At 42.1% G+C, this 15,156-nt stretch overlaps 1 protein-coding gene across 1 annotated transcript in view; it reads left to right on the top strand.

Moving 5' to 3' along the window:
• The window catches only part of ACSS3 (acyl-CoA synthetase short chain family member 3), an 87,795-nt gene that overhangs the window by 12,792 nt on the left and 59,847 nt on the right, over nt 1–15,156 (top strand). The window contains exon 3 of the mRNA XM_084810397.1: nt 10,283–10,471. Coding sequence (XP_084666523.1) covers nt 10,283–10,471 — 189 coding nt within the window. The remainder of the gene's footprint in view (nt 1–10,282; nt 10,472–15,156) is intronic.

Genomic DNA, 15,156 nt, shown 5'->3' with positions numbered 1-15,156 from the left:
GCCTAGTTCTTTCAGTCTCTCTTCATAGGGCTTTGTTTCCAGACCCCTGATCATCTTTGTTGCCCTCCTCTGAACCCTCTCCAGTTTGTCTGCATCCTTCTTAAAAGTGTGGTGCCCAGAACTGGACACAGTACTCCAGATGAGGCCTAACCAGTGCTGAGTAGAGGGGAACTAGTACTTCCCGGGATTTGGAAGCGATGCTTCTATGAATGCAGCCCAAAAGAGCATTTGCCTTTTTTGCAGCCACATCACATTGTTGGCTCATATTCAGCTTGTGATCTACAACAATTCCAAGATCCTTCTCGCTTGTAGTGTGGTTGAGCCACGTATCCCCCATCTTGTAACTGTGCATTTGGTTTCTTTTTCCTAGGTGCAGAACTTGGCATTTATCCCTATTAAATGTCATTCTGTTGTTTTCTGCCCAGCGCTCCAGTCTATCCAGATCACTTTGAATTTTGTTTCTGTCTTCCAAAGTATTAGCTATCCCACCCACTTTTGTGTCATCTGCAAATCTGATCAGCATTCCCTGCACCTCCTCCTCCAAGTCATTAATAAAAATGTTGAAGAGCACTGGGCCCAGGACTGAGTCCTGCGGTACCCCACTCATTACCTCTCCCCAGTTTGAGAAGGTCCCATTGATAAGCACTCTTTGAGTCCGATTCTGTAGCCAACTGTGGATCTACCAGATCGTTGTTTCATCTAGCCCGCTTTGAGCTAGTTTGCTCATCAGGATATCATGGGGCACTTTGTCGAAAGCTTTGCTGAAGTCGAGGTATATGATGTCTACAGCATTCCCACGGTCTACAAGGGAGGTTACTTGATCAAAAAATGAGATCAGATTCGTCTGGCAGGACTTGTTTTTGACAAATCCATGTTGGCTTCAAGTAATCACGGCATTGTTGTCAAGGTGCTTCCAGATGGATTCCTTTATCATCTGCTCCAGAATTTTCCCAGGGATTGATGTCAGACTGACTGGTCTGTAGTTCCCAGGTTCCTCCTTTTTACCCTTTTTGAAGATAGGGACAACGTTAGCCCTCCTCCAGTCATCTGGCACTTCCCCCATCCTCCATGATTTCTCAAAGAGAATAGACAGCAGTTCTGAGAGTTCTTCTGCCAGTTCCTTTATCACTCTAGGATGCAGTTCATCTGGCCCTGGAGACTTGAACTAATTCAAAGTCATTAGGTGTTCCTTGACCATACGCCTATCGATCTCAAGCTGCAGTCCTGCCCCTTCAGCCTGTACTTCGCCTTTGACATTTAATATTAAGAGGGGTGGAATGATATCTCTGAATTATTTATAATATATCATGATCAGTTTACGAAATTTCATTTCAGGTTACACTCAACTCTGAAATTGTGCTGACGTTCATTATAAAAACTGTTTTCACTTCAACTGTATACAGCATTCTGAGTGCTATGTAATGTTTATGTATTTTTGTATCATTTGAGTTTTGTGGGAAAAGGTGTCATGCAAGTGCAAACTGACTACAACACTTCACGTTTTTATGGCAATATAGGGAAACCTTTGACATTTAATTAGATAATCTTTCGGAACTCACAACTGACAACAGATGTAAAGGTTAACCATCAAAATGTGGTATTATGCCAATTCTTTTGGGTGTTAGAAATTACCTACCTTGTTACAAAGACAGCAAGAGATCTTGTTGAAGTACAGTATTTGACAGAGGTATGTTTAAAATGCCTGTTTTAAACAATGAACTGTCCTTGGAGAAATCCTCTTCTTTTCATGTTTTATATACGATATTTTAAAGCATTAATAAAATAAATTGTACATCAATAATGAGAAAGAACTCTAGCCCTGTTCAGGCATTCCTAATCTGTGAATAGTAAGTGCATGATGAGAGGGAGCATGCAAGTCCTACCCTACTCCATCATTATGTATTTATTTATTTCATTTCTATACCACCCAATAGCCAAAGCTCTCTTGAGTGGTTCACAAAAATTAAAACTACAAGGTACAGCATAAAACAATATAAGAATGAAAGCTTAAAACAACAATATAAAAGTACAACCAGAATAAAACCTAGCAGCAATGCAGAGATTTAAAATACCGATTTAAAACAACAGAGCTAAAAGACTAGAATGTTAAAATGCTGGGACAAGAAAAGGTCTTCACCTGGTGCTGAAAGGAGTACAATGTAGGTGCCAGGTGAGCTCATTCCACAGCTAGGGTGCCACAGCAGAAAAGGCTGTCTTCCTGGTAGCCACTTTCATCACCTACGCATGGAGGGCAACTTTGTGAAGAGGAAAGACTCCTCTGTCTGTGGGGGCTCGCCACATGATCCTGAATGCTGATTTTCCAGTGTTCCAGATAACATGGTGAGTACCCATGGATAGAGGAGGACCTCCTCTTCAAAAGTCGCACTCCACGTGTAGAGGGCAACGAAGGTGACAACGGAGGGAGGCAAGGCTAGTGTGCTCCACCTATACATAAGAACATAGGAAGAGCCATGCTGGATCAGACCAAGGGTTCATCTAGTCCAGCATTCTGTTCATACACTGGCCAACCAGCTGTCAACCAGGAACCCACAAGCAGGGCATGAGCACAACAGCACCCTCCCACCCACATTCCTCAGCAACTGGTGTACGTAGGCTCACTGCCTCTGGTAGTGGAGGTAGCACATAGCCATCAAGACTAGCAGCCATTGATAGCCTTTTCCTCCAGGAATATGTCTAACCCCCTTTCAGAGCCATCCAAACTGGTGGCCATCACTACTTCCTGTAGTAGCGAATTCCATAGTTTAACTATGCGTTGTGTGAAGAAGTACTTCCTTTTATCTGTCCTGAATCTCCCACCAATCAGCTTCACTGGATAACCGTGGGTTCTAGGATTTTAAGAGAGGGAGAAAAATGTCTCCCTAGCCACATTCTCTACACCATACATAATTTTGTGGACCTCTATCATGTCTCCCCTTACCCCCCTTTTTTCCAAGCTAAACAATCCCAGCTGTAGCAACTGTCTCTCATAGGGGAGATGCTCCAGCCCCTTGATCATTTTAGTTGTCCTTTTCCGCTCCTTTTCCAGCTCTATAATATCTTTATTTAGGTGTGGTGACCAGAATTGGACACAGTATTCTAAGTGTGGTCACACCATCAATTTGTATAGGGGCAGTATGATGTTGGCAGTTTCATTCTCAATCCCTTTTCTAATTATGCCTAACATGGAGTTTGCCTTTTTTACAGCAGCTGCACACTGGGTTGACATCTTCATTGAGCTGTCCACCACAACCCAAGGTTTCTTTCCTGGTCAGTCACCACTAGCTCAGATCCCATCAGGCTATACTTGAAGTTGAGATTTTTGCCCCAGTGTGTATCACTTTACACTTGCTTACATTGAACCGCATTTGTCATTTAGATGTCCATTCTCCCTTTGGGGGGATCCTTTTGGAGTTCTTTGTTTTAGCCACCCTATAATTTGGTGTCATCTGCAAATTTAGCCACTTCACTGCTCACTCCTAATTCCAGATGATCATTTATGAACAGGCTGAAAAGCATTGGTCCTAATACAGATCCCCGTGGGACCCCACTATTTACTTTCCTCCATTGGGAATTTACCATTTATTCCTACTCTCTGCTTTCTGTTCTTTAAGCAGTTACTGATCCATAAGAGGACCTGTCCTCTTATTCCATGTCTGCTAAGTTTTTTCAGGAGTCTTTGGTGAGGGACTTTGTCAAAAGCCTTTTGGAAGTCCAAGTAAACAATGTCTACTGGATCTCCCCTGTCTACGTGTTTACTGACACTCTCAAGGAACTCTAAAGGGTTAGTGAGAAAGGACTTGCCTTTGCGGAAGCTGTGTTGATTCTTTTTCAGCAGGGCTTGTCCTTCTATATGCGTACTAATTTTATCTTTAATAATGCTTTCAACCAATTTATCCAGAACAAACGTTATGCTAACGGGCCTGTAATTTCCTAGATCCCCCCTGGATCCCTTTTTGAAAATGGGTGTTTCATTGGCCATCTTCCAGTCCTCTGGTATAGAGGCTGATCTCAGGGACATGTTGCACATTTTGGTTAGAAGATCAGCAACTTCATAGTTGGGTTCTTTGAGAACTCTAGGATGGATACCATCTGGGCCCGGTGATTTATTTGCTTTCAATTTATCCATTAGGTTGAGAGCTTCATCTTTTGTTGCCACTATTTGCCTCAGTTCCTCAGACTCCCTTCCTGAAAACATCAGTTCAGGCACAGGTATCTGTCTTATATCTTCTGCAGTGAAGACAGATGAAAAGAATTCATTCAGCTTCTCTGCAATCTCCTTGTCCTCCTTCAGTACTCCTTTAACTCCATTGTCATCCAATGGTCCAACTGCCTCCCTAGCTGGTTTTCTGCTTTTGATGTATTGAAATAATTATTTATTGTTGGCCTTGATGTTGTTAGCGATATGCTCTTCAAAATGCTTTTTTGCATCTCTTCTTATCTGCTTGCATTGCCTTTGTGCAAGTTTGTGCTCCCTTTTGTTTTCCTCACTTGGGCAAGACTTCCGTTTTCTGAAGGAAGTTCTCTTTTCTCTCATAGCTCCCTTAACACTCCTCGTTAACCGTGCCGGTGGCCTCTTGGACTTGGTGCTACCTTTCCTAACCTGTGTATACATTTCAGCTGGGCTTCTATTATTGTGGTTTTGAGTAATCTCTAAGCATCCTGAAAGGATTTAATTGCCTTGTCTCCCCCTTTTAACTTCCTTTTCACCAGTTCCCTCATTTTAGAGAAGTGTCCTTGGACTGTATTGGACTTCCTGGGCAATTTTCCACTTAAATATAAATTAAATCTGATAGCACTGTGATCATTGTTTCCAATTGGTTCAACAACATTTACATTTATGTAACATTTACATATATGGGTGTTTAATATCCACAGATTAGGAATGTCTCAATAGGGCTTCTATTGAACTGAGAATTCTGTAACACCATTTAAAATCCCCTTTTCTAATTATCTATAAATTTTGCAAACTCTACATGGAATGAAAGAAACCTTGCCAAACAGAAATTTTAAAATCGTGAAAATTAACAATGCAATCTTAGAAGCAATTCTTATAGAACTCAGTGAGACTTATGTCTGAGTAAGTTTATTTATTTACCACATTTATATACTGCTCCACATCTAGACAGACTCTGGAGTGGTGAACAATAAAAAAGGAATAAAACACAATTAAAAGTTTTTTTTAAAAAATAGAATAGCGATAAAAATGGAATAGCAATAAAAACCATGGCTGATCATTCGGGGAAGGCTAGTTAAAATAAAAATGTCTTCCACAGGTTCTGGAAACAAAACAATGTTGGTGTCTGCCTGACATCCAGAGGCAGGGAATTTCACAGAGAGGGAGCTACCACACTGAAGGCTTTACTCCAAGTGGATTCCAGCTGGTCTGTAGGTCCATGCGGAGCCACCAGGAGTGCCTTATCTGAAGACCTCAGCGACTGGGCAGATTGGTAAGGGAGAAGACCTCTCTCAATTATCCTGGTGCCAAGTTCTTTAGAGCATGATACACTAGTAACAAAACCTTAAACCTGGCCCAGTAGAAATAGGCAGCCAGCGCAGTTCCCTCAGCAAAGGATTTGCATGCTGAAAAGGGGCAGTTCCTGACAACAGCCAAGCTGCTGCATTCTGCACTAGCTGCTGCTTTTAGACCAGCCTTAAGGGCAGTGCCACATAGAGTGCATTGCAATAGTCCAGTCTTGAGGTTACTACTGCCTGTACCACTGTAGCAAAACTACCCCTGTCCAGGAGAGGCGGTAGCTGGTGAACCAGTCAAAGCTGGTAAAAGGCACTCCGAGCCACCATGGCCACTTGGGCCTCTAGTGACAGTGATGGATCTGGAAGTAGCCCCAGTCTACATACCTGATCTTTCAAAGGGAGTGCAACCCCATCCAGAACAGGTAGGTAAGCCTATCTCCTGGACTTGGGAATCATTCACCCACAGGGCTTCTGTCTTGCTAGGATTCAGCTTCAGTTTATTGGCCCTCATCCAGTCCATCATTGAGTCTAGGCATTGATCTAGGACTTGCACAGTCTCACTTGATTCAGTTGTCACAGGAAGATAGAGCTGTGTGTCATCAACATATTGATGGCACTTTGCTCCAAATCTCCTAATGGCCGCTCCCAGTGGCTTCATATAGGTGCTGAACAACACTGGGGACAAGGTAGTACCCTGGAAGTACTCCCCATAGCTCAGTTTAATCTCTGTAAATCACCCAGAGACCTTTGGCTATTGGATGGTACAGAAATGTAATAAATGAATGAAGTGCTAAAGGTCCAACGTTACTCTCTGAAATCAACCCTGCAGGTAATACTGGAACCACTGTAACTCATTGCCTTCAATTCCCAACCCACTGAACCAATCCAGGAGGATAACATAGTGGATGGTATCAAAAGCTGATGAGAAGTTGAACAGAATTAACGGGGTTGCACTCCCCCTGGCCCTCTCGATAAAGGTAATTCAGGGCGACCAAGACTGATTCTAACCAGGTCAGAATTAAGACTAGAATTGGTCTAGATAATCAGTATCCTCCAAGAGTGATTGCAGTTGCTCTGCTGAAGTACCTTCCCTAAGAAAGGGGTATTCACAACTGGGCAGTAGTTGTCAAATACCATTAGGTCCAGAATGGGTTTCTTCAGGAGTGGTCATACTGCTGTCTCCCTAAGGACAGCAGGAACCTCTCCTTCACTCAAGGACACATTTTCCACTCCTTGGATCCACCTGGTCATACCCTCTTGGCTAGCTTTTATTAGCCAGGAAGGGCAAGTATCAAGAGGGCATGTTATTGGTACCTTACATAAGATTGTGTTCTAAGGCTATACCCACTTAGCTGGGAGTAAGCCACATTGAACTTAGTTTGACTTACTCCTGAATAATGTATAGGATTGCTCTAAGTAGCTTTTGGGGTAGTTCATTCTTGTCTCCTAGTTTTAGGATGCAGTACTATGATCCCCAGGCACACCGGGGCCATAGGATACAATGGATCTCCCTCTCTGCCTGCGAAGAGGGAGGTTTGCAGGCAGAAAAGGTCAGCCCTCACAAGCTTCATGGTTGGGGGCGCTGAAACCTCTGCTGCCTGTGCAGCTGTACTCTAGCAGTAACAGCAAAAAGGGGGAACGCCAGCTTCGGAGCAGGGGGTGGGCTTTGGATTCACTGGATCCAGAGCCCTCCCATTCTCCCAACATGCCACTTGCTCCAGGGGCAAGTATGCCAGCCATGGAGTTGGCATACTCTTTGCCCTTTCCATTGGGACCCATCTGTAGGGGAAAGCCTGATAAAAGAAGACCCCCCCTCCTGGAAAAATGCCCCTTACCTTTGGATTCGACAGTTCTCCCACCTTGGATTCTCCCTCTCCTGCCACCATAGGATTGCCCTGCTTGCCTCTTTCCAGGCTTCGGCTGTCTTTCTTCATCCCCTCCCTACACTGTACTTTTCACAAGTGCAAATGTGCACGATTTCTAATGGAATGGGTCTGTTGTGAAGGCTCATAAGATAAGCACAAGCTACTACTGGTTCACCATGTCCAAGCAAATGTATATTTCATAAATGCTGCTGTTTCTACTGTGTAGAGTTTCTAATCTGCTACTGACATATAGGATACACGGCTATGGATTGGGCTGTAGGCGTTTAAGCCTAAAATCAATTTTCTCTCCCTCTAGTTAATGAGACTCTTCTGCAGTGTTTTGAGGGGTAGGCTGGAGAATAAATAATGGTTCACTGCACAATGACCATAAAAAAGAATTATAAAAATATGTAGCAGTGTTTCCATTTATATATATATATTTATATAAATTTATATATATCAGTTTTGCTATATTTTCCTTCTGCTTTACTCACAGGCTGTCCCCTTTAATTAACTGCAGCTATCAGACTCTGTAGAGCCTGTAGGTAAACCTTCCTTTACCTGGTGCTTTCAGATATTTTGGACTACAACTACCAACATTTCTGACCATTGCCCATGCTAATTGGGGCTGATGGGAGTTGAAAACATCCAGAGGGCACCAGGTTGGGGAAGGCTGCTGTGGAAGAAGCACCACAGTCTTTCTCAGTTTGATAGCAAAAAAGTGCTACAGATCACAGCTCAGTTGGAAAAAGCTGCATAGGAAGGAAGGAAACACATAATTAGGTTGAAGTAGGAAATGGTTATTGCAGGCTAGCTCCCAGATTTTCACAGCAAAAGTGCCATTCTTGCATTTTATACAACTCTATTAACACCCTGCTTCTCACTTTGTGCATCCTGATCTCAAAGGAGAGACTGACAAAGCATTCCTATTTATATGTACTGCATTAGCTTTGACATATATATCAGCTTTTTCACTCCTCAGAAACTAGACAGAATGTAATAAATGCTATTGAATTACTTCCTTGGGAGTAATTTTTTACATACGCTTGCTGTAACTTAGTGTGGGTTGCTTAGTTTCTGACAAATGGTTTATGAACTATTGTTTATACTAGCAGTAATTATACTAGCTGCATTCATGACTACTACTTGTACACAATGTATTCAAATTGATTTTTCTTGTATCTTGATATTTGTCTTTCCCAAAGCTCTTTCTGGGTTAGTTGGACAAATGTAACATTTATGAACTTCTATAATTTGTTTAGTTGCTTTTTAATTTCTATACGATGTTCCTGACCCAGACCTAGAATACAATTTTTGTATTTTGTAGGCATCATAATGTCATGATCCAAGTTATACGTATTCTTTTTCAAGGAACAAATGTTATTTTGCAGTGCAAACAGTTCTTATAGTTGAAGTTTTGGTTTTGCAAGGACAGAGATACCTAAACTGCATTATGTTAGCATTATTTTATTTAATTTATTACTGAAACAGCATTCAAAACGTGGAAGTCTGGTTTCCTTCTGTGAACTAACTATGATATTAAGCCAGGATCTGATCCTGGATCTGCATGCCAAAGCCAGTGTGTGAGGAGAGGGGTGAGGGTGGAACTCATGGCCCTGACTCTTATTCCTGGCATCATAAACCGTGGCTTATGAAACTGGGAATTTACATCCGAAACAGGCCAATGGCTCTCTTGCACTGACAGTAGGAATTATGTGCACCTAAGGAACGGCAACTGGATTGTATCCACTGAGTTTGTGAAAGTGAACATGTATTGTGACAGTTCTTTCTAAAGGTATAAAAAGGAGGATAAATGGCTAAATATGAAAACAACAGCAGCAACAAGCTGACATGTGGATCTTTTCTATAAAAGTTCCAGTCCATTCTTTTCCTCTTTCCTATACCATTTTCAAAGACAACTTTTTCAATGTTCTGGCCTTCCAGCATAATAAAACCGTTTACCTTACTATCTGAATCCTATTCTAAAACTATATACTTAACATTCAAAAGTAAGACAGAAAAAGTACATGGCTTTAGATCTGATTTTAGCAAAGGTTTTGCACATTAGGTCTCACGCTGGTCTTTATCAATATGGTTGTTTTCAGAAATGCTACACTTCCTTTTTCTTTGGCTAGGACTAGTGTGAAATGCAAAAAGGCCATAAAGCCAAATAAACTGAGACACTCATGTGAAGTTAGCTGGATATGGTATAATCTCATATTTTATGACATAACTTTATGACAGGTAGACCTTGTATTGTGGGCACATATATATCTGGGGTTACTTTATATGCCTTTCTCTGGCTTACTAAAAACTATATAGTATTCCAAACATGATAATTAAATGTTATTCCATTTCACTTGAAAATGTGCAATATAACTGATGAAATGTATTCAGCTTTTTCTAAAACCCTTTTTTTAACTAATAGTATTTTGACTAGTGTTTACTTTTGAATGGGTTTGTTGTCACTTAATGAAACTGCAAATTTTAATCTCCTGTTTGTCCCAAGTTTACTGATGCAAAGTTTTGTTGACACCTGGCCCCAATTTTTGTGTAGTGGTTGTATTGTTTAAATGGTTTAAAACAATGCATAATAGGTTGGATCCAGACTTAGTCATACTAGAGTAGATCCATTCAGTACACTCAGTAGTCAATGGGTTGTAGGTTAGTCATGATTAACTTATGTTCCATTGATGTCAATGAGTCTACTCTTAAGTATGACCAAGTCTGGATCCAGCCCATTTAATTAACATGCTTTACTGTTTGCTTGTTGTAGATTTATGCAGTACTTTCTCCTTTTACAATGAAATATTGTTTATTCTGAAGCTGGTTTTTAATAAGTTGCCATTTGGAGGTCTTTAGCATGTTGGCTTTTTTCAAAGGAGCAATTATAGTACATGTTATGTGAGTAACCTCCAAATAACTTTAAACTATTGCCTATTCAGGTCTCCAAGCTAGCTAGTGTTATGGTGAACCACGGTGTGAAGAAAGGGGACTGTGTTGTCATCTACATGCCTATGATTCCACAGACGATGTACACTATGCTAGCATGTGCAAGAATAGGAGCTATACATAGTCTTATTTTTGGTGGATTTGCTTCAAAAGAGCTCTCTAGTCGCATTGATCATGCCAAGGTAACAAAACATTTTTATTCATGCTTGGGGAGGAAATGAAGGAGATCTTATAATAAAAGCTTGTAAATAGCCATATGCCATCCTGTTCTCTCCCTCCTGCTCTTTCCTCCCCCCACTATTCAGCTGTGTAGGGAAACTGTTGTAAATGGAAAGGACTTGGTGGTTCTTTTCTCTCACAGGACTGATGTGCCTGAAATGACAAAGGTAAGTATTTTGGCAGTTAGGCTAGTGATTTTTTTTTTAATGGCCTACTAGCTTTTGTAGACTTACTGGCTTTTATGAGAGATTTTCCACTCTCAGAACAGACCCTTTCCTAATGCGTTGGCAATTCTACTAGATGCGGAAAGTTCTGAAACATGATGTATATGGTTCCACTCTGGAACAGTTTACACCTGTGAATTGTACTCCAGTTTTCTTACTCACGACTAAGCTGCACTAGGCTCGAACTAGAAAGCTAGTGGGTACACACTGTCTTCAATTCTTCGGGCTATCTCTTGGTGTGTTGAATGTGCTTCTCCCTCCCCCCTTCTCTCTCTCTCTATATATATATATAGAGAGAGAGAACACAAAGTTTAAAATTGGCCCAATAATGCCCCATTATCCTCTGGACTAGATTGATTCTATTTTATTTATGTTAGTTGTTCCTATCATCAGAACTTTTATGTATTTTTGTATTGCTATAGGTAGGAATGAATTACAAAACTTTGATCATTGTATTCACTTGTTAATAAGCTTCCCTTCATTACTGTGAATTACACATCCTGTTTGTTCATTCTTCTATCGAAGATCTCATTAAAAACTGTTCATCCAGTCTGTCATTAGACTGTCTTCAGAAGCCATCATGGATGTAATATAGGGTATAATAGTTTCTTCCCCCCTCCTGTGTACTTTTTACACAGCAAGTTGGTTCTCACGACATGACAACCCACAGTGAGTTGTCAGCCTTCATTGTTTCAGGGTAGCTTGTTGTGACATCTGAACACGGTGTGGTTTCCTCTGAGTGATTTGTTAACCACACACAAGACACCTTGAGAACCCATGGCTTGTTGTTGGGTTGTTCAGGGTGGCTTGTTTTCAGAGTGGCTTGTCGTGAAGTGTGAACCTGGCGTAATGGCTTGTGCATGGTTTGAAAGGTTGTCACAGAGAGGAAGGCCAGGATCTCTTCTCTATCATCCCAGAGTGCAGGACACTGAATAATGGGCTCAAGTTACAGGAAGCCAGATTCTGGCTGAACATCAGGAAAAACTTCCTGACTGAGCAATACAACAAATGGAACCAATTACCTAGGGAGGTGGTGGGCTCTCCCACACTGGAGGCATTCAGGACGAGGCTGGACAGCCATCTGTCAGGGATGCTCTGACTTGGATTCCTGCATTGAGCAGGGGGTTGGACTCGATGGCCTTGTAGGCCCCTTCCAACCCTACTATTCTATGATTCTATGGCTTGTCAGAAAGGGCTACAGAGCTGCTTGGCAAGAGCGGCAAAAAGCCTGGCCTCTCCTCGTGATCTCGCTAACGATATCCCCTCTCTATTATGTCTTGAAATGACACTAGTTAATTTAACTAGGGACACTCCTCCACTTCGTCGCCTCCCTAGACAGTGGGACTTTTTTTTCTTTTCCCAAATTCAGGGACATTTGTGCATGCTTAATGTTATTTTTTTCCATCTTTGGGGAGCTTTGCACATATTTAGTGTTATTTTTTTCACCTTTGGGAGCTTTGCACAAATTTAATTTAATTTAATTTTTTTAAAAGATTTTAGGAAGATTACTGTGCTTTAGCAAATTTGCCCAAATCTCCCTGAAATTACAATAAATTTAAATCTGCGTAAATCTTCCAAAGGTGTGTGGGGGAAGCTAAATATGCATGAATCTCCCCGAAGGTGAAAAAGCATTCTACAAAATAAACTATTTTGCTGATGAGCACATTTGCTCTCATTAGCAGTGTCAGGATTGAGACCAGAGCCCCTGCAGTTTCTGATTATTCCGATTCTGATTCAGTGCTGGAATGAGGAGAGTTAGACCAGAGAGCGGGGGAGGAAACTCCCTGAGAGTCTCTAGGAGTTGTGGAATAATCTTCCCAAGGTCTTGACAATCAGGTTGTCCAGGCCGAGACACCGCCTCCCCCCCATGGGAAAAGAAGTCCCTTCAAGGGGTAGGAGGGGCACGACTTGCTCGCCACGAGTAAGTGGGTGGAGTTAGGGAGTGGTTTGAGATGGAGCACATGCAATGGAGATCCACCCTAATGGAGTGGCTTAAGCAGCGTTTTGGGTTTTGTCATAGCCACCTATTGTCACTTGGGCAGCAACTTCTCTATCTTGCAAAAGCCTTCCCTAATAGAGAGCTCAGGATTAGCTATTTAGGCCCTGGGGCAGTCTTTGAGTTTTTCTGAATCTGTATTGTGGAAAAGCTTGCCATTAGCATAATTAAAGCCACAATTAGCTTGAAGTTTGAGTCTCTGTTATGCTAATTGTGTAGAGGGAGGGCTATTCCTGACGGCTTGCCACCCAATTGACAATAGGGCCATGGGATATGGAGCAGGCAAGAGGACTAAAAGGGAAACAAGCCAGGGCAAGCTACAAAGTACCTGATTGTTGGAAGTAACATAGGTTAGCGAATCAACAACCAACCCACTATAGCTTATTTTCAGGGTGGCTTATGATATGTGAACCAGCCCAGTGGTTTGGATTCAGAGCTTTATTCTGCTAGCGGTAGCATCCATAAATTGATTTCTTTTCAGAATGTTCCCACTGGCGAAGGTGGGGGGGGGAGGCAATTTTTGCTGATTCTGATTGACCCTTCCTCTGCAGTCCCCAACGCTACTTCTCCCACTGTTCTGGAGGGTTCCCCAACCTTCTGGAGCCAACTTTAAGGGAACATAGGCTGCAAGGGATGGGTGGAATCAGCAAGCAAATTCAGCTAGCAAAAAAGCTCTGCTTGATCAAAAACCTCCCACTGACAGAAGGGCTCCTTCTGTCTGCAGGAGGCTTTTCCTGGATCCAACCCATAATATTCAGCTACCACAATATTGAGCTCTGTTAGAAGTAACTGCTTCTCAGTCAATGTTTGCCTACTTTATTAAAGATTATGCTTTGGCTAATTATTGTTTTCTTCTTACTAACAGTCTTCAAGAGTAAATAAAGGAGTGAAGGAAAATGAACTTCCCTTCAGATATAGCAGGAGATAATTCCATTGAGTATTAGCTACAGGATAAAGTTAAATTTCCCCTTAATGGATCACTGCCTTGTTGTGGCGAAGGGGCTTGTGTAACTCAGTGAAGCCATAAGCTATGCCGTGCAGGGCCACCCAAGACGGACAGGTCATGGCAGAGAGTTCTGACAAAATGTGGTCCACTGGAGAAGGAAATGGCAACCCACTCCAGTATTCTTGCCAAGAAAACCCCATGGAACGTATCACAAGGCTAAAAGAGATGACGCCGGAAGATGAGCCCCTCAGGTCAGAAGGTGTCCAATATACTACTGGGGAAGAGCAGAGGGAATTTCCAAGTAGCGCCAGAAAGGGTGAAGCGGCTGGGCCAAAGCCGAAAGGCCACTCAGCTGTGGATGTGTCTGGTGGTGAAAAGAAAGTCCGATGCTGTGAAGAACAATATTGTTTAGGAACCTGGAATGTCTGATCAATGAATCAAGGTAAGCTGGAGGTGGTCAAACATGAGATGGCAAGATTGAACATCGACATCTTGGGAATCAGCAAACTAAAATGGACAAGCATGGGCGAATTTAATTCACGTGACCATTATATCTACTACTGTGGGCAAGAATCCCTTAGAAGAAATGGAGTAGCACTCATAGTCAACAAAAGGGTGGGAAAAGCAGTACTGGGGTACAACCTCAAAAAGATAGAATGATCTCAGTACGAATCCAAGGCAAACCATTCAACATCACAGTAATTCAAGTCTATGCCCCAACCACTGAGGCCGAAGAAGCTGAGGTTGATCAGTTCTATGAAGAGCTACAACACCTTCTAGAACTAACACCAAAAAAAGATGTCCTCTTCATCATAGGGGATTGGAATGCTAAAGTAGGAAGTCAAGAAATCACCGGGATAACAGGCAAGCATGGCCTTGGTGTACAAAATGAAGCAGGACAAAGGCTAATAGAGTTTTGCCAAGAGAACACGCTGATCATGGAAAACACTCTTTTCCAACAGCACAAGAGGCGACTCTACACATGGACATCACCAGATGGTCAATATCGAAATCAGATGGATTATGTCCTTTGCAGCCAAAGATGGAGAAGCTCTGTACAGTCAGTAAAAACAAGACCTGGAGCTGACTGTGGCTCAGATCATGAGCTTCTTATTGCAAAATTTTGGCTTAAATTGAAGGACGTAGGGAAAACCACTAAACCATTCAGATATGACCTAAATCATATCCCTTATGAATATACAGTGGAGGTGAGGAATAGATTTCAGGGATTAGACCTGATAGACAGAGTGCCTGAGGAACTATGGACGGAGGTCCGTAACATTGTTCAGGAGGCAGCAACGAAATCCATCCCAAAGAAAAAGAAATGCAAGAAAGCCAAGTGGCTGTCTGATGAGGCTTTACAAGTAGCTGAGGAAAGAAGGGAAGCGAAAAGCAAGGGAGAAAGGGGAAGATCTATCCCACTGAATGCAGAGTTCCAGAGAACAGCAAGGAGAGACAAGAAGGCCTTCTTAAATGAACAGT

This window comes from Heloderma suspectum, chromosome 7 (genome assembly GCF_057233095.1).
Source record: "Heloderma suspectum isolate Gila_16-S chromosome 7, 16-S_ref, whole genome shotgun sequence".
NCBI lineage: Eukaryota > Metazoa > Chordata > Lepidosauria > Squamata > Helodermatidae > Heloderma > Heloderma suspectum.
The sequence above is the reverse complement of the archived record's forward strand: the minus strand, read 5'-3'. Positions and strand labels throughout refer to the sequence as shown.